The sequence below is a fragment of the Aythya marila genome (genome assembly GCF_965140915.1).
Source record: "Aythya marila genome assembly, chromosome: 3".
Lineage (NCBI taxonomy): Eukaryota > Metazoa > Chordata > Aves > Anseriformes > Anatidae > Aythya > Aythya marila.
Window position 1 is genome coordinate 5,342,366 of NC_139044.1, and position 27,019 is coordinate 5,369,384.

General features: G+C 52.8%; 1 protein-coding gene across 3 annotated transcripts in view; it reads left to right on the forward strand.

Moving 5' to 3' along the window:
* The window catches only part of BCL11A (BCL11 transcription factor A), a 68,131-nt gene that overhangs the window by 32,514 nt on the left and 8,598 nt on the right, over positions 1-27,019 (forward strand). Inside the window, exons 1-2 of one of the 3 annotated variants that reach the window (XM_082755514.1) lie at positions 12,010-12,116; positions 25,095-27,019. The exon at positions 25,095-27,019 is cut by the window's right edge and continues 3,665 nt beyond it. In XM_082755514.1, the coding sequence (XP_082611640.1) occupies positions 12,071-12,116; positions 25,095-27,019 (1,971 nt within the window). In that variant the 5' untranslated portion in view covers positions 12,010-12,070. Of the gene's footprint in view, positions 1-12,009; positions 12,117-25,094 lie in introns of those variants that run through there. The other 2 variants (XM_082755515.1, XM_082755513.1) reach the window with 2 other exon arrangements.

The window sequence follows — 27,019 nt, forward strand, 5'->3', positions numbered from 1 at the left end:
CGTGACATGGTGCAACGGGTGAGGAAACGCTGCTGGTGCTTGGGCAGCGCATGCAGATTCTTACAGCCTCCAGTTTCGGCCCAGGTTAGAGCTTCGTTAGCTGAAAATAACAAAAAGGGAACTGTCAGAATCCGAGCTGAAATATTCGCGTGATGAACCATGCTGCCGGGTAGCCATTAGCACCTCATGTCCGTGTGAATAGCACCTGCGAGTGTTTTATTGGTGACAGAGCAGGGAGGCTGGTGGGAAAACGGCATTCATTTCCAAGCAGGCGCCTTGCTTTAATTACAGCCCTGTCGTGTCGGGGGCGAAGCCTTTCTCCCAGCCCCTCGTGCCCACCCCGCGTCCTCGGCGTGTTTTCCAGCCCGTGCGTCGATGACCACGAGTTGCTGCTGGTTTTTATTTATGGAATAAATGCTTTTGGGAGACAGCCCTCGGGCGGGCGGCGTTTCAGGTCGGTTCTCTGCGATGAATACGTGCTCGGCGGTTGCTCAACTTTTGTTTGTGAAACGTGGATTTTGGGTTTCTGGCGAGTTCTGCCTGCGTGCGTGCGTGGGTCCGCGCGGCTGCTGCCTTGACTCGTAAGGGCGGGGACATCAGGGCCCACGGAGCCCGAGTGCTGCCGAAATCTCCACGTGGGGTGCAAAAAACGTGCCTGGGGTGCAAAAAATGTGCCTGTGGTGCTTCGACTCCTCGTCCTTCCTTCCTTTCCCCCTTCCTTCCTGCAGAAACCATAACAGCGCTGGCACCCGTAACATGGAGTCTTGCTCTTTTCTTCTGGGAGCGCGAGGCTAATGGGAAAAAGATGGCCCAGCCGCTGCTCCTCAGCCCTACGAATCTGTTTGTTTGTTTGTTTTTCCCCACATGGCTCCAGCCACGTGGTCGGGATGCTCGCGGCCTCGCAAGACGGTAGCGGGGTTTGTGCCCGGGCAGATCCATGGGACAGGGCCCCACATCCCGGGCCCACGGCTCCCAGCCCTGCAGGCCGGCCCCGGCCGCTCTCCCCTCGGCGGCCACGATTTGGGACCGCGTGAAAGAGCCCAAGCCCTTCGCTGGGTTTTGGCTTCTTGGGCTCTAACATAAGCAGCTTTAATCAACATAAACACTTGCAGTCGGTGTAGGTTGCTGTGTTTAATAAAGGGTGAGGGTTTTTTTTCCTCCCTTCCCTTTCTTTTCTTCTTTCTTTTCATCCCTCATTTTGCATTCTGCGGCGCTCAATGAGCGTTTAATCCCTGCCCTTCTGTCTGTTGAGATATTATGTTTTTTTAATAGTGCTTGTTTATGACTAAGGTCAAAGACTATTTCAGAACAAAAATTAGACTTAGTTCATAATTGAGTACATATGTATGTTACTGTTTATTTTTATAGTTTGCTAATTTATTTTTAAACAGCTCGGTTGAGCCAACATGTTTATAGGTCTGTTTATCACATGTCTTGCCAGTCGGAGTGCTAAAAGACACATGCTTTTCAATAGCACAGATCCGGAGTTAAATTAGATAATACCGTCAGGTAGCAATTTAATTACATTAATTGAATGTTTAGGTTGAAATGTAGTTTTGCAAAGGCTATAATGGAATACATTTATAAGTGTCTGTGAATAAATCTTGGCATTTAAAATGTTATTCGAGCCTGCTGAGGGAGAAATGGAGCTCTATCAAGGGTTTTTGTGAGGGGAGCGGGTCGCCGGTGTCGCCGGTGCCCAAAGCGCGGCTTCGCCAAGTGCCAGCAAAGGTGCCAGTGCCTTCCTCTCCGCGGGCACTGCAGGGAAACGCGGCGCTCAAAGGAGAGAAAACACCGCTCTGTGGTAAAGCAAAGGGCACCAGCACCGGCCCGGCTGGCCTGGCTTGGGCTCGAGCCAAGGGCACAGAGAACAAAGCCTCCGAGGCGTTTCCTTCTTGCCTTGCCCTCCTGCCTGCAGCCTCCGGCCACCTGGGGCTCGGTCTCAGACTGGGAGCGAGAATAACTCAAGCAGAGCAGGATCACCATGGGGGGACCTGCCTCGAGGGGCTCGGGCAGTTTCAAACCCTGGTGACCGTGGCGTTGAAGCAGGGCCAACCATGCAAGCTCTGCCCCTGCCCATGCTGTGCTGATGCTTGATGCCGCGTTCGGCCACCGAGCGTCTTTCTGTTGGGGCTGTAATCGCCCCTTCCCGTGGCAGATGGCTGTGAGTTATTCACATGATGGAGCCTGATCCTGTGCGCCAGGGTCGGAGGGCAGCGTTACGCCTCTCGCTCAGGTGAGGGGAGTGTTTGCGCAGGAGAGGCGCAGCACAGGGAGGAGAAACACCCGCCTGTACGAGCCCTGATGGCGAGATAAGGGCTGCTGCGAGCCTGTGCTGGCGCTCCGCAGAGGGCAGAGGGCTGTGCGCGAGCCCACGTGGAGAAGATGTTTGTCCAGCTGAAGCCAAGCCCTCTTGCTCACGCAGCCGACGAGTGATTTCCCCAGCCTGGCAGCTGCAGGTCCGGATTTTACCTGCGGGCTCCGACTGTGTGCTGCCAGCCCCGGCCGGCGTTTCCACCAGGACAGCCGGGGACCTGGCACGCCACCGTGGGAGAGCAGCTCTGGTGGGGCACGGGGGGCTCCTGACCCACGGGGACGGCGAGCAGAAGCTGTGAATGAGCCACGCTCTTCAGCCCAGATGTAGGCTTAATCCTCAGCGTAAACATTTCCAACTAATGTATTGTTAGGATGGGGAGAGAGAGAATTCCTCTGTTTGATGGTGCCCAAGAACAACAGGCTTGGGTAGGAGAGGACAGGAGACACTGCTCTTACGCTGTTTGTTTTTGCAGCTTCTGAATACGCTGCTTTCCAAGCAAAACATCACCACGAAGGTGACGGCCGGCCTTTCTGCCCACCCCGCGTTGCAGCTCATTTCGTGATGTGAACGGAGGAAGCCTGGTTTCAAAAGAAAATATGAATATAAACAAAAGCAGCAGGAGGTCATAGGTTGGTTTTTATCAGGGCCGAAAGAAGGATAAGGGGTACCAAAAGGACAGGTCCTGCCCGTGCTGCATTCCTGTGCCAGGGTTGGCCACCAATGGCTGGGGGGCTTCCTGCTGCCCCTGCGGTTTGGGGTGGTCAGCTGAGGGTGCCTTTTATTTCCAGCTTTGCTGACTATGCCCAGGCAAATACTCGTCCCTAGAGAGGGGTCGAGACAGGGGTCTGAGAGCAGCAGGAATAATGAGCAGCTGCAGGTGACCACAGACCTCTGAAGCACGCAGGTGGCTGAGGAGTGGCCGTACCATATTCCTCTCCCCAGTCCTACTTTGGTGCTTTCCACAGCGTGCAGCTTCTCTGCTTGGGCTTTGCTTGGACTGAAGTTTCATCCTGCGGCTCTTTGTACACCCGGGACCCACCGCAGGACACCGCACCGACACGAGCAAGCCAGCTGGTGCGGTGGGAGCGGCGCTGCCTGTGCCTCGCCATGCTCTGGTGGCCCCAGCCACGTGTCCCCACCAAACCCGTTCAAGAGCGCCGGCAGGAGCAGTCACCGCTCCGGGCACTGGCGCCTGCAGCGGGGCTCTGAGCGCGTCTGGCACGCTCCGGGGTGAAGCCTTCCACTTAGTTTCCCTTGCAAAGCACCTCATGAGCATGCACACCGACTCTTCGCTGCACTGAACCCAAACACGGTACGTGGGGCCAACCAGGGCAGCTCCTCCCGGCGAAAATGCTGCTGTCGGTACAGCCAGCGGTGTCCCCATGCTGATGCAAAGCAGTCGGAGAGATGAAAGGGAGGGATTTTTCTATCTGCGGAGACTGAGTAGCGAAGTTTCCTGATCAAGGCAGGAGATTTCCATGCCTGTGTGAGAGGTTTTCCTGCGTGGGGCTTCACCGATGGCTGGAGTTGAGGCCAGATGCAAGACCCGAGCCTGGAGGAGCAGAAGACCCGCGGTTTGTGCTGGCATAAGCCAAAGGAATGAGCAGGTCAGGATGTGTGCACAAAGAGCACGTGGGAGCACAAGCCCAGTCCGGAGTTCCCAGTGGTAGCTGGCGTTTTTGGACAACCAGACTTTCCTCACAAGCCCCCAGGACAGAAGGACCCAGGACCACTTTCTCCTCCACCTCTGAGAAGAAAGGCGTCCTGGTGCACCGCCATGCTGGGGCCTGTTCTCACGGGCCAGCTGCCTTCTGCTAAAAGCACAGCCCAGAGTGCTTCCTGGATGTGCTCTGAAGCGTGCACAAAAATATTTAGCTCTGCTAATAGCATTTGCTTTCTTTTCCTCTCTCTTTCCCCACCGCTCTGCAGAGCACCCGTTCTTGAAGGGCCTGATTTGCATGCGAGCGTGGGGCAGCCGCTCGCTTCTTCCTCGGCTGCTTTTGTGACCGAGGGTCTTAAAAAGCTCTGCTGCTGGGGTTTTCCCATCCCTTCTCTTTCAGTTGAAAATAACCGACTGATTATTATTATTTTTTTTTTTTTTTCCGACAAGATTTACTAAAGCTCACCTCTGGCCTGAGACTGACCAGGGAGAGCTGCTTCTGCAAAGAAAAAAAAAAATTTCCAGGCTTACGAGCAGCGAAACCAGAGGCTTACAAGGAAAGGCTGAACAGAAACCGAAGGCACAGCAGCCGCTGCCAGGTGATGGCCGTAGCGCTGGGGACTTACTCCTCGGCTCGAGGTTTCCAAACGCTTGGGAATGAGTCCAGCGTGTTTGGGCTTGAGCACAAAATCTCTCGGAGATGTCCAAGGCAGGGTGGAAGGGATCCAGGGAACGGCATGAAGCTGCGCAGTCCCGTCCCAGGGCTGAAGGATTATTTTAATGGCTAGAGCTAACAGCGCGTCTGATAGCGCGGCGGTAGGAATGTTTGCAGAGTTCAAAACACTGCTTAACACTGATCAGTCACGGCCCCAAACCTGGCTTGTTGGCTTGTTTTAGGAACGAGGCTGCGTGAAGGATGCTGAGCTGGTGCCCGCTTTGGGATCAGACTGCAGGAAAATGGGTGTCCTTCTGCTTCCACCCCCATCATTGCAAACAAATTGGGTGCAGTCTGGGCTACGGCTGACAGAGCTGATACGGGAGAGAGCGGCTTCATGCACCCTTTTTGGGGATGCCCGGGGGTTTATGCGGCCTAAGGTGGGCGAGCTGAGCGTGGGAGCAGATAACCACGCGCTGCGCACGGTTTTCTGCTCTTCGTTTCATTTGCAGTGGGATCTGTGTTTGCTCAGATCTGTTTTTTCCCAAGTCTTTAAGGGGAGTCCACTTAACGGCCTCACGGAGCTGTATTTTCTTTACGGTAATGAGGCAGCATGACATACCAGTCGGGGGAAATCTGATAGACTCGGGAGACCCTAGGAGGGTAGAAAATTACTTAATTTACTTTGTGTGCAATAGTCTTAATTTTCAACTATTTGAACAACTGATTGCTGGGGCAATCACCAGATCTTCAGAGTTAAGATGCTTCCTGCTGGAATGGAGTATTAGCTAAATCAGCTATGGATTGCGATGACAAAGTGGAGTGATTGCGTGTGTCCATCTGAGGGTAAAGAGAAGATTAAAAACAAATCCCCGAACCCGAGCCTCATTGCTTCTCACGTTCGGGGCCGGGGGAGGCAGGTGAGGCTGGCATTGCCTGGCGGCTCATTGCCGGGGCTCTGCAGCTCTGGTCTTGGCTCTGGCAAGGAACCCATGGGCTGGGAACGGCGGCCGGTTTCTTACCGAGCTGGTGAGAAGCCCTTGGCCTGGCGATTCCCCGGCAGGAGACGCGGTAACATCCAGCGGTGGAATTACGGCACGTCTCAGGTGCTTTCTTCCCAAGTCAGTACTAATCCTCTGCGTCTTTGACCCATTTCCCAGAGCCTTGGGGCCAGATCCTGCTGCCCTTGTGCAGGGAAGGCCCTTGTGTTGGGAGCAGCTTGCAGAAGCAAATAGGCCTCCAGTGAAGAGTTGCACAGGAGGTAGGTGTTGCAGTCCCTGTGCTGTGGGCAAGTCCTTACTTGGGCGGGTTTTCCCACTGATTTAGGGGAGAGATGCCCAATGTTGGCGCCTGCCCATCAGAAACCCACGTTAGAGCTCGTGGAGCGAACGCAGGATCGAGGGGAGCCGCTCTGCTCACCGGGGCAGGGCTTGCACCAGGGCCACTCTTGGTTGAGAAAACTGCCCCTGCCCCTGCAAAAACCTCGCTGTAATTGCTGAGGAAGGAAAACGGGCATGAATACTAAGAGGCCTTCTCCTGCCTTCCTGTGCCAGCAGAAAATGAAAAATTCAGTGCGAATACATTTTCTGCGTAAAAAAAGAATCTGGATGATAAAATGCAATACTAATTTCTGACGGCTGAGAGCTGCATGAGTGAGAATATTTAATTACAGCTGCAAAGTACAAACATTTCCTAGCAAGCATTCGTTGAGTTAATAATAATTAATTAATTCCTTGGCTAAAACGCTCTTCCTGCCCGTGTTCTTTTAGTCGGCTGGAAATCTGATTCCCCTTTTTACTTTATTTTGCTGACAGCCTCCCAGAAAGCGGGGAGGGGAGAGGACGGAGACTATTTATATAAACAGAGGCTTTATGTTACACTCTATAGATCATTACGGTGGGCTTGCGTGATTTTGTTTAGCAGACTTTTGCAAACCGAGGCGAGGACTTCAAGCGGATCAGCTGATGCGGAGGGACTGAGTATCTGACTGCAGCGGCGATAAGTGTCTGTACAAATATTTATACAATTCCGATGGTCTTTTGAATTGCATTATTACAACACAAAAAGCTGTCACATTTCCAGGGTTTCCGAGGCGCGCTTCTTACGGCTTGCATACATTTTGCCGGCGTCGGCAGAGCGAGCGGTGCCTGCGCTCTGGGCTGGCTGGACGTGAGCCACCCGGCAGCGGGGTGGGTGCTGCGCCCGCGCAGCCGGAGCTGAGAAGCCCTGCCGAGAGGCTGGGTCTCTTCTCTCAGCCTTAGCACCGAATTTACGCCGTGCCGTGGCACAGGGGCTGGCTAGGGAGCAGCTGAGGGGCGAGATGGCACGGGCTGTGGGCTGGGTGAGGTGCCTCTCTGCATTTTGGGGCTGCGTTTTGATGGCAGGCTGCAAATTGTCACCCTGAGGCCCCGATGTCTGCAGCCCATCATGGGAGGCCTGAGCTGAACACGGCATTTGGCTCCGTGTAGGAAAACACCAGGCAGCACCCCAGAGGAGAAGTGAGGAGCTGGAAGCTTTGTGTTGGCCTGTGCGGGTGGGGTGCAGAGCCAAATGGAAGTGATTTTGGACTGGCCATAAAGTGTAAGCCACCTCCTGCCTCTCCCTGGATGTGAGTCCACGTGCCCGCACAGCCTGGTGTTGCTGACGCCTGTGGTTTTTCTTCAGCTTCGGCTCGTGGTGTGGGTTACAGGATGCTGCTGGCACTGCAAGCTCTGGGATAAAGCTTGGAAACGTGACTTTGGTCCCACTTCAGGCAGGGGTCACACTTCTAAATGTCTTCCCGCAAGGTCAGGGGTCCTTTGCAGCGGTGCAGTTTCATTACAACTTTTTCTAAAGGGCTGGAGGCCTCCTTAGCCCTTTTCTTCTAGTTTTGCTTGGACAGGGCCCCATCGTGCTGGGTTTGTATCATCGCTGTAACTCAGCAGCTTCAGCAGAGGCTTTGTGCTGTGCAAGCTGTTCCCGAATGGGTGCTTCCAGAATTTCCTTCTGAGTCTTAAGCCAAGCTTTGGTCCAGCTTTTTGTGGCGCGTTTCAAATTAAAATGCTTCTGCGGCCTCAAAATTGTTGCCGCAGCAGCTTTGTGGCACGTCGCAAACTCCGCGTCTCCAGCGGTGTCACCTGCAGGTGCGTCTCTGAAGGCAAGGGATTCACCCAGAGCCATGAAGCCAGCGAGGGCTGGAGGCTCAGGTGGAGAAGATGAGAGGCTTCATGGAAGTTATTTGAAGAGACTGAGTACCGCCGGTGGAAAGGAGAGGCTGTCCTGGAGGCGTTGGGAGCGTGTCAGTAGCTGCCCCAGCCCTGGCAGAGAAAGCCCAGTGCTCCCATACGCCGAGAGCGGTTGTGCCTCCTATTGCAGACGTATTTGTAAGATTAGGGGTTTAGAAAACGTTTGCAAGGTTGTGAAACTGGAGTCCCAGCTGCTGCGGGCCTCCTGGTGTCCTTCAGCATCACGGCTCAGGGGTTTGGGTTTTTAGGGAAGGAGCATGAGCCTTCCCAGCAGCTGTTGCTGTATTTCTGGGGGTTTCAAAGGAGAGGGCTCTACTTTCAGAGCAGCGTTTGGGTGGTTTTAGGGCTCGTTTTTCCCCAGGGAAAGGAGATTATCAACCCATGGTCAAAGAAAGAGAGAAAATTACTGTGGATTTTCTGTCTACCGGTATTTATTTATTTTAAAAAAAAGGTATATGATTTTTAAATGTGTCACACTGGCTTCCTAGATTTTGGGTTCAGTGGCTGGTGCTCCAGCAGCCTGCTAGGTCGGGTAGCCCTGCCTTGACAGCCCGCCGCGTGGGACCCGTTCCTATACCACGGCACCAAAAGCACGAGGCCATCTCGGCCGTGGCCCCGGCTGCAGCGATCCCCTCCACTCCCGGTGAGGAAGGACCCCTGTTTTTTGGTGGCAGCTGCTTAATTCGGTGGCACTGCCCGTGCAGCACCCGGTATCGCCGGCCGGACAGCGCGTGGGGCGGCAATGTGGTTAGCCAGATAACGGGGGCATTCGCCCTGCTGCTGGGGTCCTGCTCTAGCAGGAATCGCCCCGTCCCTCAAACTTCACCTGCACCCCCTGCTTCAGAACCGCAGCGTGTCCCCAGATGGGGTGGCCCCGACGTGTTTTGGGGCACGCTGGCGGTGCCGTGCCGGGGCAAGGGTGGCGAGGGCTGGCTCTCTGTGCTTAAAAACCCCTCTGGGGCGCAGGGGGCTGCACAGGTTTCCCCACAAGCTCTGGTTTAGCTTGCTGTTGGGGTGTGCTCCATGACTGCAACGCCCCAGCTTCAGAGCAAGCAGGAGGAAACGGTAACCACTACAGGGCAATTGTAAAGTGGCAGTATTCATTTCAAAGGGGAAAGGAGAATGAAAGAAGCAGCCCGTGGAGCGCAGGGCACGGGGCGCAGGGCGGCTCCAACACTGCTGAACACACCCTGAGCAGCCTTGCTGCCGAGATGGTGAATAAACCTTAGAAAACGTCCTTAAATCCTGGCAAGAGCGTTTCTTTTTCTCACCCGGTGCTTGAGCATGGGCCTGGGGAGAAGGAGCTGAGCTGGTTTGCCCAATTTCTCCATCCCTACCTGCTGAAGGGGGCCGGTGACGTGCGCCTCCTCGGGGACGGCTCTGCGGGGCTTGGTTCGTTGCCATCTGGAAAGTGCTGTTGGAGGGCCAAGTATTACGGCTTTGCGAGGAATTTTAATGTATCTGTGTTTATTGCGAGTGTGATCCATTAGCAATGTATGCCCGGCCAGCCAGACAGACAGACAGTACGGTCCTGCTCCCACCAAAGCCCGCGGGAAGCCTGCAGTAAACCCATAGAAGGAAATACCGCCGGTGCTTTTCCAGAAGGAGAGAAGCATTTTGTATTTGACTGGAAGCCAGAGGTGCTGTGTCTGGCAGCAGGGGATCCAGGCTACCGTGCTGGCCGGGAATCGAGCCTTTGGCTTTGGCTGGGGGAAACGGGAGAGCAGAAACTTCAGGTCCCTGCTCACGGGGCCACTGCGACAGCAGGACCTTCCGCTGGTGTCCACATCCCACCCGTGCCATGACCCGCGGCTTCCCCTGCTTTGGGGAGGGAATTTCGATGTGATTGAGCTGTTAACCAAAGGGCCAGGAGGCTGTGCGATGACCACGGCCATCTTGGGTGCTAAAAAAACCCTAAAAACACAACACTGGCTGCCTGCTTCCCCGTGACCATCCGCCCTGCCGCCGCCCCAGCTGCTGGACGCGTTGCCGGAGCGGGCAGATGTCACGTTGCTCAAGGCGGTGAAGATTTGCACGGCTGGCTATTACCGGATAAGATTGTGGGGCTCGCACGCGGCGCGCGAGCTGGAATGTGTAACCCCTGTGGTTTTCAACTGTACTTATCGGGGGTGGGGGCCGGCTGTCCGAGCAGGGTGTTTCCTCTAATCGCCAGCTTCACATGCCAATGTCTCGCAGATAGACGGGGGCAAAGGCTCCTCTGGTACAGAACAGTTACTTTCGCCGGGCGCAGGAAGAAGAGTCATCTAAGGCAAGGCTGGCAAGCTCAAAAGAAGTGTTTTGCTCAAAAAAAAAAAAAAAAAAAGAGAAGATGGGTAAACATCGCCGAAAAGGGGTAGCACAGCCACCCCCTGAATTTCTGTGCCCGTTGGCTTTGGCCACCCAAAGCAGAAGGAGCCAACTCGCCCCTCTATTTCCCAGCGGGAAATTCCCAGCTGTATTTCTTCAGCTCCAGATACACCTCCCCGAGTCGTGTGGAGTCTGTTCACAGTGAAGGAACCTCCCCACTTCAGAGAGGGCTTTTTCACCCTCTAGACTTTAATTTTTTAATAGGAAAATCCACGCAAGTGCTTTGGTTTGAGGAGTGGGAGTGTCCCCAGCGGGGCTGGCGCGGGGCTTGTCCCCAGCACGTGGCACCTATCGTCCCCCTGGGCCTTGGAGCAGCAGGGGCAGCTCTCGGGCTCTATTTAAGGGCATCCCTTCCACTCATTAGCCTCCATGATAAACATGGCGTTGAGGAGGGGATTCGAGGAGGGGATTTTCGGTGGGGCGGTGAATGGGGAGGCCAGACACCATTGTCTGGCAGGAATGCGCGTCCCGGGGCTCCGAAATCGTCACAGCCCTGGCTCCCCCTCCTTCCCGGGACTTCCTCCTCCAGCCGGGGTTTTGTTTTGGGAACAAGTGTTGGTCAAACACGCTTTTGTTCGCGGCCAGTCGCTTGGCACGCAGCAGCACTTCTGGCGGGGGACAAGGAGAGGGCTGTGCTAGCGGCTGACGGGGCAGCTGTGGCGGCACCCAGAGGGAATACTGATGGCCAGGGCTGCCCGGCGGAGGCGAGGCAGCGGAGGGAAGGATGCTGCGGTCAGCTTGGGGATGCTGCCCTGCTCCTCCTGCTCCTGGCCCCTCGGCAGCTCCGCCTCGGGCCGTGGGTCCTGGCCAGAAAGTTGGCCAAAGTGCTCGTAGCGGCGTGGGTAAGGGGTTCTCCCAGGGAGAAGTAAACTATTTAGGGCAGTAACGGAGTTTAAAAGGAATTGGGTAAGTGATAGTGACTTCTTTGTCAGCAGAAATGGAAGCAAAAGCTGTTCATAGATGACATTACTTTAATGACATTACGTACGTATGTCCTTTCTTTCACATTTCCTGTAATCCTGTTATGGCATTGTCCCATTACCTCCAGCACTGTCATCTTTAAATGCTGTCAAATCTTAACTGGATTGCCAAGGGCATCGGAGGAGTGGCGAGGTGAACCCGCTGGCGATTTCAGCCCTACCCTGGCTCCAGCCATCTCCCTCCCTGCCCCAGACAGGGTAAAACGCACGGGTGAGGCGATGGCTCGGATGACTTCGCATCCTTTATGGAGCTGCTGCCCTTTGCAGCGGCATCCAGCTCCCTTTCCGTGACAGTAATGGTCATTTGCAAAGCGTGCTGAGCCCTGTGGACCCGACGTGCAATTAAGTGCAGCGTCTCGGTGTTAATTGTTATTAACGTTATTGCTCTTTTATTGCGTTATTACTAAAAAATGACGTGAGGCCAATTTCTTCCACTCTGACCACAAATGGCCGGCTGTGGTTTTTCAAAAGCGAGGCGAGATGTAGCTGCAGATGGGAAAATGGGAGGCTTAACACTTCTGCCACTTACCTCCGGAGCTGTTCGGCCTTCCCAAGCCCGAGGAGCGGGGAGCGGCGGCCAGTTTGAGCCGCCGGCCCCTATCGGCGGTGGTGGGGAGCTCTGGGACGGGAGCTGCCACCTCCTTATCTCTGCCTGCAGCGCCGCGCTCCCGCGGCTCTGGGCCCCAGCAGGGGCACCCACTGGACCTGGCTGCAGAGCAGACACCGCCAGCCATCGACCTGCAAGGCTCCCCTGGGCCAAAACCCCATCCCCAAGCCAGTGGCCAGGCGTGCACCGTGTCGATGACTCTTTTTGCTTGACTTTTGGCATGGCTGGGGGTGTTCAGCCCAAGAAGGCGGTGTCATCGTATGGCCACGCAGGATACGCCGGAGATTATTCACTTAATCAGCCTAGGTTAGTTTTTTTTTGTTGTTGCTGCTGCTATCTGTTACTGGTATCTAAGCGCTGGCAGTTAAAACATTTAATTGCATTTTCCTCTAACAAAATGCTTATCTTGCAAAAAGATGGGCTTCTTGACAATCCGTTTGATACACTTACAAACTCTTGTTCTCATCACGTGCCCTACCAACAACGCGCTCTTCATTCATCCTTTGAGGCCGGTCTTCTGCCTCCGAGCCCGACCTTCCCAAACGAGTGCCTTCCCCATCCGCAAGGGCTCTGTCTCCTCTGCACTGGTGAGCAGTCACCTCTTGCTGCCTGCATTTTTTTAAGAGCTAGTGGGCATGGTGCTTCCAGCCCTGCTCCTCCACAGGGGTTTTGGCAAGGATGAGGATCTGCTGGGGTAGAGCTCCCGAGCTGAACACGCTCCGTACATCGCTGCCCCCGCTGGCTTCTCAACCAGTACTTTTTTTTGGGTGCTGGAGGAGAGGTTTTGTCTTCTTTCTGAATATCTTAATAACTGAAGATTTGAGTGCAAAAACACTAACCGCACTCAGTTAACCGTGTTTTTTATCAGTCGTAGCTTGGCTTTTTTCCCCCCTATATGCACAGGAACCATTTATAGCAGAGGTGGGCCGAGTTTGCAACTTATTAATCTCGCACTCGCATGCGGGTTGAAAAGAGACACCATGCCTTTATCAAAAGCCAGGCTAGCACAAAAGCCTATGCAAAATCATCATCAAATCCTATTAGAGGTGGAAAATATCTCTTAGATCATCTCATTCATTTCCCTGCCAATGCTAGACTGTTTCTGAGAGTTAATTTTCTAGTGTCTGCTGCTGGCTCCCTGTGTGACTGTGGGTCTGTCGTTTTGCCTTTGGGTTGTCGCTGGGACTTGCAGTGTTTGTTGTGTGGTTCCACACAGAGCTTTCTCGTTTTATTTGGTGCTTGCATAGGAAAAAGAAAAAAAATATATATTCTTTCAATTTGCATTTCTCCTGCACTTTTTTGGAGAGTAATTTGAAGAAACAAATGTTTCTGGTCACCCTCTCACTTGGTCACATTGGGAAATGCCGTGAGATGTCCCCAGAAAGGAATCTTTCTGGAACCCCATGCAAAGGCTGATGGCAGCTCTTGCTGGTGAATATTCCCAAAGCCTTGTCGTGGACACCATGGGGCATCTGGCCAAACAAGGGGACAGCCTGTCTGGCTGGTGGCATCTCAGGTTTGCTCCACCCATCACACCCCCCCAGCTCGTACCCACTGGTATTTTTCCTGCATAATGTGTGAGTGGCTTCTGCTCAGCTCTGAGGCTGCTGGCTCTCCACCTGGCACTACAGGGCAAGTGCTGCCCGTTTTTCCTCGCCCATCTTCCCCGTGTTAGCAAGTTCTGGTGGCGATGGACAAAATTGCCCTCTGGATTCGTTGTTCTGCACGTGGCCTGCCTTTACTATCCAGGCAGCAAGCGCCTGCAGGCACGTGCTCACGTGCACCAAGGGTCGAGGAGAGGGAAAAAAAATACAAAGACGGAAAGAAAGACCATAAATAGGGATGCAGAGTGTTCACAGCCGGCTGTGGGATCGGGGCTGGGGTTTCGAGACGAGCAGTTCACTGCCTGCAAAGCACTTCCCTGTCTTACGAGCTTTGTGCTGGCGCAGGCTTGGATAAACGGCTGCCCCCATGTCCCAGGCTGGATGTGCCATCCAGTCGGCAGGGGGAAAAGAAAATGAATAAATTGAAAGCGGAGCTATTTATAGCGTGGGGCGATGCAGATTTCATCAGCGTTTTGTTTCAGCCGAGGAAGCGCGCTGTGCGAGCACGGCAGCCTCCTGCCGGGGCTGGCGGCGGGGATCGCCTTCCTGAGGCCGGACACCACCGAGCACTGCCGAGAGTGACCCGCACGGGCAGAGGATCTCAGGGCTTCCTAATTAACTCAGGGTCTGTAAATCAGAGCGTGGTCGCTCGCCGAGCCCCCTCATCTGCCGTAAGTGTCAGGGCTCAGCTGATGGCCAGGTCTAACGAGCGCCTGGTTTTTAGCAGCCGTCAGGAGACTCAGGCAGCTCCTAATGGCTCGGATTCAAAACATCGCAGGGCATTTTTCATCTCCTACCCTGAAATTTGTCTGCATCGCACCCTCCTCAAATATTCGGGCTCTTTTCTTTAATTTCAGGCCCTTGCCTTGCTGTGGCCCCTCTCCCTCAGCCTCAGCGGCTCATTGTTTGCCTGTGCTGCAGTTACGCTGACACGATGCCGCAGGTTCTGGTGACACCACTCCTCACTTACACCACGGCAAATGAGACCAAAACCTCATTTTGGCTCTGTCTGCAGGGTAAGAGTTCAGACTGCCTGCTTCGGGCTGCTCAGAGCTGCCCAGAAAGTGGCGAGGGAGCTTCCCTGCTTGATGCAAATCCCACCGCCCGCACCGAGACCCATAAAGGCCATGCTCGGGGAGACTGTGGGATTGGCTCTGGGTAAGCAGCAATTGGCACCGGGTAAATGGCATTCAGGAAGGTAGAGAGTTAATCGGCAACTCTTGAAGACTTCTCTGCACGTGTTTATGTTCAACTCCTTGTCCCTAGCTTGGCAATTATTCATGTGCAATAGAATATAAATCCCGATGCCTAATTTTTCTTCTAAAAATTTCACAAAGTAATCAAATCCTGAAGTGCATATTCTCTTCCAGTGGTTTTATCAGTAAATCAAATTTTTATCATTTATCAGCAAAAGTTAGATTTAAGCATCCTCACTGTAATGTTTGAAAGATGAACATTTGTTTCAGTGGGTACTGTGCCAATCAATAATCTTCCAGCTTGACTCAGCTATCAATTATTGCCGCAATTATTTGTCTAGTTGGATATTTAAAATGTCATCAGAAAGAGATGATTACATATTCCAGAAAGCAAGGCACTGTATAATCAGATGAACTGAATCCAGTTAAATGTAGTGTGGTACTAACCTGTCCTTCAAAGCTGAATCCTGCAGCCGCAACTGAAACAACAGCTTTCTGCATTATTGTAAGGAAACAGATCTTAACCTTGGAAGAGTGTGTGTTATTGGGGTCGGGTAATACTCGGATAGAGGAGACCTTGCAAGCTGGGAAATTGAATCAGCCTTACTGACATAAAGGAGGGTTTTTGGGGGGGGGGGAGGGCTGTTTTTGTTGGATTTCATCTGCAAATCTATAAATAAGAAAAACCGCTCTTTATCTTCCTTTCTGTGAATTTAAACTCCTGAGCTTGCATCCCCAAATTTTCATATGCCCTTTTTGCATTCCTTGACGTGATGTATGTATGGTAAATACTCTCCGTGCCCTGGGAATGCAATAAAGCTGTAGCAATCCTTGCAAGTCTTACATCCTCCAACTCCAGATATTCCGAGTATTATATCATTTTCAACTTCAAGGATATCTTGACTATGGAGAGGAGACGGAATAAACCGGAGGAGACCAGACAACTTTACGACACCTTTTGGTCCTATTTGCAAAGCGGAGGAAAATTTTATTAATTCTACCAACAGTCGCTTGTGCAAGTTATAAAGCGAAATGTGGTGGGGTCTGGTTCAGCACTTGCTGTGCTTGCAACTCCGTGGTGACATTGAACTTGCTCAGGGACAGAATAAACCTTTGCCTTCTGAACCGGTGATTTGCAGCCAGAGGGGTTGTTCTGGGGGACCTGTGGTTCCCCTGACCCACTTTGTCAGGGTGGTTTGCTGCTGGCTAAGTACCATTCATTTGGAAGTGAGAGGAAAGTGAGCCAAAGGGGAAGTTGGTAGCCGAGGAGGGTCAAAGAGGATCCATTTTGGGAAGGAAAAGGTGCAAGAGGGCTCTCAAGGGGAACAGTCCCAGGTCTTTGCTTTCCCTTCCCTGAATCTGACCTACAAGCCCTGTCCGTACAGCAAACCCAGTGTGAGAAGGAAGTGAGCAGGGCAGCGCTGCTCCGAGTGAGCATTTTATGCTTGCTGAGAAAAAACAGATTTGGCTGCTGCGGTGCCTCCTCGGCTTGCACATCTGGTGCTTGTCCCCAACTGTGGAGTTCCCCTGAAAGGACATCCCCAAAGCCATCCCTCGGCTAGACAGAGAACCAGAATATTTAACATTTGAAATGCAGCAAAAATACAACAAAGACAGAGGTGATGATGAGCTCTGACGGTGGAGCAGTGCCTCGGTGGCACTGGTGGTGCCTCCTGCCTCCATGCTCCGGGCACTGCTGGGAATGACCTGCAGCAGTGTTTCAGCGTGGCCTTTCTTGTATTTGTGGTGTTGTTTTGTTTTGTTTTGTTTTGCCTTAAAGAAACTTTTTGAAGCGTGCTCTGCCTTTTATCCAGGTTTAGTCATAGGGCTGTCGGAAGGGAAGAAAACAAGAAGAGGAAAAGGGAGCCAACGCAAAGTAGGAAAGGAAACAACTCATCATGTAGGTGTATGAAAGTGAATAAAATAATTTGGAGCCTCTCTGCAGCTATATAATTACCCTGTATTTAAAGAGTGGATTATTAACCCGGTTGTCCCCGGCAGCCATCGGGGAAGTGCGTAATTGCGGACGGTTGGAGCGAGGCATTGTGTGCCTGCCAGCCGGGCTGGGCTTTCAAAGGGCTTTGATGCCTGCAGCGGTCAGGGCTCAGGTGGGTCACTGGCCGGGCAGACCTTCCTGGCGTGCCTGGTGCTAGGCGTGTCCCGAGGGGCAGCTTCAGCAGGCGACGTGCTGCCCGTGCCTCTCCTCTTGGAAAGTCCACTCAAAAAAAAAAAAAACATTTGCCCCAGAAAAGCTCCGGGGTTGGGCTGGGGTGGCTCAGCAGAGGCAGGGAGGGAAAGGCTGGGGATGGTGGCTGCTTCGCTCCTGGTGGTTTCCGACACGGGAGGTGGTTTCAGGGAGGAGAGCCCCTCGCAGGGCTGGCAGCTCCCCGCAGCGCGCTGCTCAGGTGCCACCGCCCGTGCTGGAGGCTGCGCAGCCCCCTGGGTTGTGCTGAGGTCCGTCTGTCTCCTGCACCACCCGGATTTCTCCCTCACTGTAGCGTCTAGAGGGCATACGTGTGTGCGATCAGATCCTACCCGCTCGAGGGCTTGCTTTTACAATTTCATTCAGAGCTGGATTTCAAGCCCAGCGTTGTTTCACTGCAGTTTTCTTCTGCTCCCGGTTAATGGAGACACGACAGATTTCCACCCCCCTGAAGTTTTAAAAAAGCACAAAATCAGTTGCAGCCTGATGGCTTACTTGCCAAGTTGGAGCTCGAAGCAGGTTTTTTTGGTGGCCAAATTGTAATCGCCTCGAAAATGGTGACAGACGCGGAGGTCAGGCCTCCCAGCCCCAGCAAATGATGGGCTTTGTCTCCTGGAAATAGCATTTTTTGGGGGGGAAATAGGTGTTACAGGCTGGGTTCTTGTGAGAAGGATGAGTAAATACAGCAAATACTGGGGACCCCAACCAAAAATGTCACCCATGAAGTCTGTGCTTCGAGTGCACGGGGGGCGATGGCGCCTGGTTTCCTCTGGCCATCCTGGTGGGGCTGCTGGTGGGTGGCTTTAAATAGCAAGAGGTGCCTGCTGGAAATTTGGCTTTTGGAAAAAATAGATTAATTGCTGGAGGTCCTACCCTGAATTCTGTCTGAGCGGCAAAGTGGCTGTAGCTTTGGTTTCATTATTGCTGTGGCTTTTTTTTTTTTTTTTTTCGTTTGGGTAAAGTCACTGGTGTTTTGGCATGGCTCGTAGAAGGATGCGCAGTGAAACAATGGCGTTGTTGAGACTTGGTCTAGAAAATATTTAGCCAATTGTATTAAAATGATTTTTGGAAGCTTGAATCGGAAAAAAAAATATTTTCAGGAAGAAAACATAATTTTAAGATTTTTTTTTTAGTAATTACTACTATACATGTAGAACAAAGTGATAGAGAAGACATGACAGAAAGGCTGGGACAGAACAAGTGGGGCCACTGAGGATCCCAGAAAGCAAAGGACATTTTAGATTTTGGGCATTTTCACAACTCCCCGGGTCCAGGACCTGCCATCAGCCCTGTCCATAAGCAGCTCAGGCTTCATTTGCAGAACTTGTTTTTTTAAAATGCACAACAGCAACAATGCTTCTCAATGCCCAGACACCACCGTGCCGTTTGCTGGGGAGTCTGGGGACATTGTCCCTTTTTTATGCAGGTGTATTAATCGGGACCATCGAGCTGGCTTCACCTCCCAGTTTTGAAATCAGGAGAGCGGCTTTGGCCTAAAGCCGCTGTGCCACAGGAGTGAAGCAGCCCCAGCTTTCCTTGAACACCACGATGCCAATATACAGAGATAGCACTGGAAGTGATAAACAGAAGAGATTAGAAAGTACCCTCTAGTACATAAACGCAGCCACTGCTATTATTTATTAGCAGTATTCTAATTGTTATGACAACAGCAGCGGCGATGCTGATAATAACAGCGCTAACAGCTACTTATAACCCGTTAATGACGGGACAGGTTAATACCCTGCCTTTCGCAATCTGGAGGACCGGGAGGAAGGATTAGTGCAATAAGGAAAAATCCGTTTGGCCGGTCCGTTCCCCGTCCGTATTGATGCTGCTGACTACCAGGAAAAGGTGAGTCACGAGCCAGCGGTATTGCTTGCTAAAGGGAGAAGTGGGCTGCTGCAGCCGGGAGTGGACCCACTTATCTCCCGGCCCTGCTGAGCTTCCTGTGTCCCAACGGCTCCACGGCGCTGCTTTTCGGTTGAAGGAATTTCAACAGTACGGATTTCCAAAAACGAAAAAAAAAAAAAAAAAAAAGAAAAAAGAAGAGAGATTTGACAGGCCAGATGGAGGAGAACTGAGTCAAGTACAAGTGGTAACAATTAACTCCGTTTTTTCTTCCCCCCTTTAAATACCATAACAACTCCAAATTTATCAGTCCAAAAATCAAGCAATCGGTTGACATTAAAGCAGAGTAAAGAAGTCCCTGGGTTTGGCTCAGGCTGTCTCCAGTAATTTTTTCGTGGCAAGCAGAAGAGAGGGAGGTGCTGGCTGCAGGTGCTCCAGTCGCCGTCAGCTCCAAGCAGTTTGGTGGCAAAAGGCACCGGCTATGTGCTCGGCAGGCGCGGGTTGCCCATGGGAGACCCCTCGGCGTTGCTTGCTGCACTGGGAAAGCACTGGGAAAACTGGGGTGTCCCCGCACAGCCAGCGGGATGCCCCAGGTGAGACACCGGTGGTGTTGATGGTTAGCTTCTCCTGCGGCACGCAGGCCTCTTCCGCGCCTGGGCTGTGCAGTCGCATCAGGAGGATGCTGCCTGCATCGTTTCGGCTTTCCTCTTCCCTGAAGCACCCGTGTGTCCGGAGAGCAGCTTTTCTGGATCCAGCCCTGACTTTTGAGAAACGGAGGAAGCTCTTCCAAAGCACATTGGCACGCGAATGCAGATTATTCCATTACTCACTTGGCAATGGCTGAACTTGGATGCCTTGCTCCAGCATTTTTTTTTTCTCCCTCCCAGCAGTGGCATCTAGCTGACAGCTTCTCCTCCCAGCTGGTCCCTTCCCCAGCTCCTCGTCTGGCGTCGCTGCTGGTGCTGCGGCCGCGGGGCTCTGCCTCGTGCCCAGGGTGTCGCCTTGCTCAGCCGTGCGAAGCGCGGAGTTTGCGGGGTTGGTCTGTGAGCACAGCGAAGAAGGACCGGCTTTGTTTTTTTTTTTTTTATTTTATTTAGAAAAGCCCCTTAGTGCTGATAGCAGACATCTCTTCATGTTTTATCGAGTAATTGTGCCAACTGCCCTTAAAGGCGCTCAAATGCCAATATCCATTCCAGTCATTTGTTAACGTTTTTTCAGATCAGAAGCTAAATCTGTCGCTCGCATGTTCCTGCTTAAATTACTTCTCAGGGGGGCATGGCAGGTAAGAGCTGTTCTGAAAGGGTTTTTTTTAGGCAGGAGCTGATACTCCAGAGGCACTACTTGGTGCCCCAGTGTAGAGTGGTGCGGTGGCACCGGCCATTTGCTGGCTGGGGTGCCAAAGTGAATAAATTGGTAGTCGTGGATGAGTATTCACTGTGTGAGACCCGTCAGGATTAGTATTGCCCCTATGCTTGTATTTGGTACGGGGCATCCCCATGCAATTCCCCCAGTGTCAAGCAAAAGGGATTTTTTGGTGCAGGATTCGCGCCTGGCATCAAGGCATCACTTCCCGTGGTTCGGAGGGTTTTGTGCCAACCCACAAAGCGCCGTGAGCCAGATCCTCAGCCCCGACACAACTGCAAGGAGAAGGGGGAACGGGGCTGCACCACAGCCCTGTCCTGCCCTTGGGGGGCAGCTCCCCAGATCTGAAGAGAATTGTCAGTAAAATCGATTGGGAGGAAAAATGTACAGAGGGAAACGTGAGTGGTCATTGGAGGCTGTTTTTATTTTGAGCAGGCCAGGGAGGTGCGGGCAACCTTGGCCAAAATCCCCCCACACCCTATTCAGTGGTGAGATGAGAACGGCAACTAGATAAAAAAAAAATCAATACATGACAACTTAAAAAATGGAAAATAGATAGCAATCAATCGCAGTGGGAAATGACGACGAGTAGAGACCTGATACGGGGAGCCTGAGACACCACGGAAAACCTGTGCTGGCCCAGCCAGGGAGGATAAGAGAGCTTTGCAGGGTCCTGGCAATGCTAGAGCTCTCAGGAGCTGCTCATGGCTGGTTTTAAGTGGAAGAAGCATCAAGGTAGCAGAGTTTGAACCAATATTTGTACTGAAGGGATGGAAAGACGCAGCGTTACGTTTCTGGATCAATAGGCGGGTGATGGTGTTTTTCCCAGCTCATTTGCAGACAAGGAGGATTTTATACGAGGTCCAATGGAGATAAATATTTTTAAATTGAAAGGCCCTGGCAACTTACCCCCAAGAATCCCTAAATGTTGGCAAGGGATGCTTGTTCTTAATAAAGCTTACGGACTGGGAAAATAGTGCCAATAGGTGTCTGGGGCAACCGGGGGAGCATTCGTTACACCTTGCCTATCTGCTCAGGACAAAATAATTGAAGAGCTGGCATAAGATTCAATTGATAAAGAATTAAAGGCTAGAAATATAATTCATGCCACTCAACGTAGATTTATGGAATATAGATCTTGTCAAATAAACCTGATTTCATTCTTCGAGATGACAAGTTTGGTTGATAAATGCAGATGAAATAGACTTTGCAAAGCATTCGGCTTGGTTCTGCGTGACACGGTGCATGGGGAAAATGAGCACTGTGCATGCGGATGGGGCGGGCAGTGCGGGGATTAGGAGCCCAGCAGCAGATTTTGGGAAGGCATTAGCACAGAGGTGGCTCCTCGCAGCATGGTGCTGCTGTAGGGAGGGCGAGGCTGGTCTTCGAGTGAGCCCTCGTGTTTGCAAGAGACTGTGCTTGTGTGGAGCTGTGGGAAAGCCATGAAAATGACTCAAATTTTGGAAAACGAGGAGGGATAGGAAAGGGCTCAAGCTCTTTCTTTTGGATAAATTAATGTTGAAGTGTGCCTTGGTTACTGGGTGCATCCTAGGTATGTGGGGGGTGCATTGCGTACCAAGGGGCTTTTCTATGTATCTCCAGAACACCCAAACAGAACGGGGAGGAAAAGGAGCTGGGGCTAGAGAAACTCAGCTTCATAGATGCCAGAGAGCTGCAGCTGAGCGTGGCGAGTGGTGGGAACCACCTGTGGGTGCTCAGCCTCTCCTCAGCCTCTTATACAGTTTGAGTGGCTCTGATCTGGTTTGGGCGGCTGTCTTTGGGATCCCATGCTGCGGCCAGTGGGGCTGGAGGAGGTGACGCCGTACCCAAAGACCTTGTGGGGGGTCAGTGCAGGACATCGAGCCACGTAGTGCAGAAAAGGTCCAAGGATGGTAGCAGACGGTCCCTATGGACCTTAAAGTCCTCGAGTGCAAAGCAGCTGAGGATGTGGGCAGGGCTGCTGGTGTCCCTCTTTGCATCTAGATTTGGGGGATTCATGTGAGTCTCTTAGAAACTGGTTGAAAGCCCCATTGGTGTTGCAATGCTGCTTTGGCTAACACGTCCCATTGCCTTGCCCCGGTGGAAGATGAGGCAAGCCATGAAACGAGCCTGGTGGGACCCTCTGCAGCTCTCTCCTTTGCTAGCCCAGGACCACTTGATCCCACGGTTGCACTTTCCAAAAGCACCCTGCTGCTTCCTTTCCTCTCTGCCTTCGGGGTCCGCAACTCGCCCACTGGGATGCCTGAACTCTTTGTGCTCCGTGGTAGGGGAGTGCGTGTGAGCGCGGAGGCTGGCCCGTAGCGAGGAGAAGCCGTCAGCCCCGCAGCTTTTGGGTCCAGTAACAGCCGGGCTGCAGCCAGCACTTGGCGAGGTCCACCAGGACCTTGTGGGCACGACAGCCGGGCAGGAGGCCAGGAGCACCCCGAGCTGTTGGGTTCGTGGGGATGGCTTGGGCTGCCCATCTCGGCTTAATCCGCCGAGGGGAGAGGCGCTCTGGGTTGGGAAGGGCAAACCAGCTGGGAGATGCTGTGTTTTCCTGAAGAACAACACGGCTACGCCTCTGCCCCCCGCCAGCCCCTCTGTGGATGTCCCCGGGGAAGCGGCCATCTCCAGGAGCACGGCCCGGTGAAGGACGAGGGGCGGTGGGGTGGGACGAGGGGAAGGCGAAGCTCCTCAAAACCCCGTTTCGATGCCCTCATCGCTCCTTGCTGGTAATGAGCGGATGATTGCCGTAATTCTTACCGTTTGGCAAGGCTGCATTAGACTGGAACGTATCTCTAGGTGGTGATATGGTCAGTCAATAGCCTTCGTAATTAATCAAGCACTAATAGACAAATTAGAAATTGCGTCTCTTCAGAGCAGGAGGTGGAGGCAGATAGCTGCTGGTTTTAACCATTTTGCTGCTTTATTTTATCGCCTGGTTTTACGCTGAAGATGGTAGGTCACTTAAGATTAGGGAAGTTTTGTGCATAACCATTATGTTATATTTAAATTATTATCTTGATTACCAAACACGGACGCTGAATTCAAAACTTGTTTTTCAGGAAAGCAAATGAAGAATAATATTACATTTTACACTCCACTAAATCAATGTAGCCCTAATTTTGCCATGCAGGAAATCAATTCTAGTCTTTATAACGGTCGAAGATGTTATGAACAAAGTAATTTTGCAAATTATGGCAAGTAACACATTTATTGATGACCGTAGTTTAGGAATTTAGAATTTGTGAGCACTGTAATATAATAAGGCTGTACTGGCAGGAGCTGAGTGAAATACAGATTATATGGTGAAACTGTAATGCATCATTTGCTATTAGTGGACTGGTAATAATTACCAGTTTCAAAGCAGCTTTTTCCATGTAATCTTTAGTCTCAGTCGTAACAGCCCTTCTCATTGACATTATGATTACACTAGCTGCCCTTATGATCTAGAATATCTAGTTGATGGGAATACTAAAATGCGATAGTGAGCACTGTATGTTGTATCCTCATTATAAGATAAAATGCTATTTTCTCTGACCTAATACATAAAATAGAGAAGCGAGGTAGCATTACATTGTTAGCGCACCGCAGCCCCGGCGCGCGGCTTGTAGCATGTTGTTAAAAACTTCCACTTCATTATGGCAAAGCAAGATGAAATTTTCCCATTTAAGATTTTTTCCGAGCTCACAAATGAGCAGAGGAATGTGAAAGCCCGATTGAATTTTGCTCTAATTTCAACAGATTTAAGTATTTATCTGCACTCCCATGCCTGGCACATAGCGAGCGCCGCCATGCATTTCATTCAGACGCTGGCTTCAGTCGAAGGACGAGGCGTTAAATATTATTCCAAGAGCTTTTAAAGCGACTAAAGTGTTAAACGCCCGCTGCAGACGGTTGAGTCGCTTTTTACTCACTCAATTCAGATTGTCAGGCCAAATGTATAATAATAGAAGAACCGGGAGGCAGCGAGGGAGGCTGCGATGGGTCGCTATAGCCGGCGCTGCGGGCTGCCTGCCTGTCATATTCCCAAATCGTTGTTCAGCTCATTGTGTAACGAAAACACCCAGATGAAGCTTTTCTTCTTCTCCTCTCAAGTGAGATAGAAAACAAGACGGTTGTGGATAAAATGATGTTTTCTTTCCAAATCTGCTTTTTTTTTTTTTTTTTTTTTTTAATTTTCCTTTTCTTCATATTGGGCAATTATGCAAAACCTAATGTGGTGAACTTGCATGTCATCTAACGCAGAGACCTACCTACGGTGGTTTGTCTGGAGACAGGGCAGCCCCCGGGCACAGCTTGCTTGGGAAGACCGAGATATTTTTATTATTCAGCAAACCTCAGGAGTGGTTTTTCTTTCTTTCCTTTTTTTTTTTTTTTAAAAAAAAATCACTGGAATAGCAACTCTACAGAATTCCTAGGCAGGACTGGAAATTAATTTCTGTACTTGCCTTAGCTGTAGTTGCAGGTTACTGGCATTTAGCAAAAAAAGCGTACGGGGATGGAAGTGACTAACGCACAAAATTGCCAGAATCGATAGCAAAACGCACGCACCTTCGTTGTGCTCCCCACTACTCTTCCCGTGCATAGGGCCCTCAGAAAGTTAATTCATTTCTGTTGTTTTGCTGTGCATCGGAGGGGGCTGCCATTATTAGCCGGCTTTTTGTTTGGTTATTTATTAGTCAGTTGCTCTTTTATAATGTCCGTGTTATCTCCCAAAATAAATTATCACGAAACAGAGTTCGCTCGCTCCTTGCCAAAGCGCCATTCACCGTCCCCAGCCTCTTTTCAGTGCGCGAGAGACGCGGCGGCTGCGGCGGGGCGGCCGGCCAGGCTCCCTGGCCGCGCTCCAGCCCTTTCCCTGCCTGGGCTGCCTCTTTCCGCACTGTTCTCGCTCCCTGTCCCTCTCCCTGGCCCTTTCTGACTTTGGTTTCGCACGTGGGGAGCGGAGCAGAGCCTCCCCCAGCCCCGCACGCGTCCCTTTGCCCCTTCGGCCGTAGCCTTAAGCAGAAGGAGAGCTTAGGCGTGGAGGCGAGCTCTCAGCCACCGGTGGGCGATTAGACATTTACGCTGCTGTTGTGTTGTTTTGCAGGTAAAGACGAGCCCAGCAGCTACACGTGCACGACTTGTAAACAGCCTTTCAACAGCGCCTGGTTCCTCTTGCAGCACGCACAGAACACGCACGGCTTACGGATCTACCTAGAAAGCGAGCACGGCAGCCCCCTGACGCCACGGGTTGGTATCCCATCAGGACTAGGTGCAGAGTGCCCTTCCCAGCCACCTCTCCACGGGATTCACATTGCAGACAATAACCCTTTTAACCTGCTCAGAATACCCGGCTCGGTCTCGAGAGAGGCGTCGGGGCTGGGAGAAGGGCGATTCCCACCCACGCCGCCCCTCTTTAGCCCTCCCCCGAGGCACCATTTGGATCCGCATCGCATAGAGCGCCTGGGTGCGGAAGAAATGGCTCTGGCCACCCATCACCCTAGTGCCTTCGACAGGGTGCTGCGACTGAACCCCATGGCGATGGAGCCGCCCGCTATGGATTTCTCCCGGCGGCTGCGGGAGCTGGCCGGCAACACCTCCAGCCCGCCCTTGTCCCCGAGCCGGCCCAGCCCTATGCAAAGGCTGCTGCAGCCCTTCCAGCCCGGCAGCAAGCCCCCGTTCCTGGCCACGCCGCCCCTTCCTCCTCTGCAGTCCGCTCCTCCTCCCTCCCAGCCGCCCATGAAGTCCAAGTCGTGCGAGTTCTGCGGGAAGACCTTCAAGTTCCAGAGCAACTTGGTGGTCCACCGCCGGAGCCACACCGGGGAGAAGCCCTACAAGTGCAACCTCTGCGACCACGCCTGCACGCAGGCCAGCAAGCTGAAGCGCCACATGAAGACGCACATGCACAAGTCGTCCCCCATGACGGTGAAGTCGGATGATGGGCTCTCCACCGCCAGCTCCCCCGAACCGGGCACCAGCGACCTGGTCGGCAGTGCCAGCAGCGCCCTCAAGTCGGTGGTGGCCAAGTTCAAGAGCGAGAACGACCCCAACATGATCCCTGAGAACGGGGACGAGGAGGAGGAGGAGGAGGAGGAGGAAGAGGAGGAGGAGGAGGAGGAAGAGGAGGAGGACTTGAACGAGAATGAGAGGCCGGACTACGGCTTCGGGATGAACCTGGAGGCGGCCCGCCACCATGAGAACAACTCCAGGGCCGGCGAGGAGAGCCGGTCGATGCCGGACGTCATGCAAGGTATGGTCCTCAGCTCCATGCAGCACTTCAGCGAGGCCTTCCACCAGGTGCTGGGGGAGAAGCACAAACGGGGCCACCTCTCCGAGGCCGAGGTGCACAGGGACACTTGCGACGAAGACTCGGTGGCCGGCGAGTCCGACCGCATCGACGACGGGGCGGTCAACGGCCGGGGCTGCTCCCCGGGGGAGTCCGCCTCGGGCGGCTTGTCCAAAAAGCTGCTGCTGGGTAGCCCCAGCTCCCTGAGCCCCTTCTCCAAACGCATCAAGCTGGAGAAGGAGTTCGACCTGCCTGCCGCCGCCATGCCCAACACCGAAAACGTTTACTCCCAGTGGCTGGCCGGCTACGCTGCCTCGCGGCAGCTGAAGGACCCCTTCCTCAGCTTCGGCGACTCCCGACAATCGCCCTTCGCCTCCTCCTCCGAGCACTCGTCGGAGAACGGCAGCCTGCGCTTCTCCACGCCGCCGGGCGAGCTGGATGGCGGCATCTCGGGCCGCAGCGGCACGGGAAGCGGAGGGAGCACCCCGCATATTAGTGGCCCGGGCCCTGGCAGGCCCAGCTCAAAAGAGGGCAGACGCAGCGACACTTGTGAGTACTGTGGGAAAGTCTTCAAGAACTGTAGTAATCTCACTGTCCACAGACGGAGCCACACGGGCGAGCGGCCCTATAAGTGTGAGCTTTGCAACTACGCCTGCGCCCAGAGTAGCAAGCTCACCCGGCACATGAAAACACATGGTCAGGTGGGAAAGGACGTTTACAAATGCGAGATTTGTAAGATGCCTTTT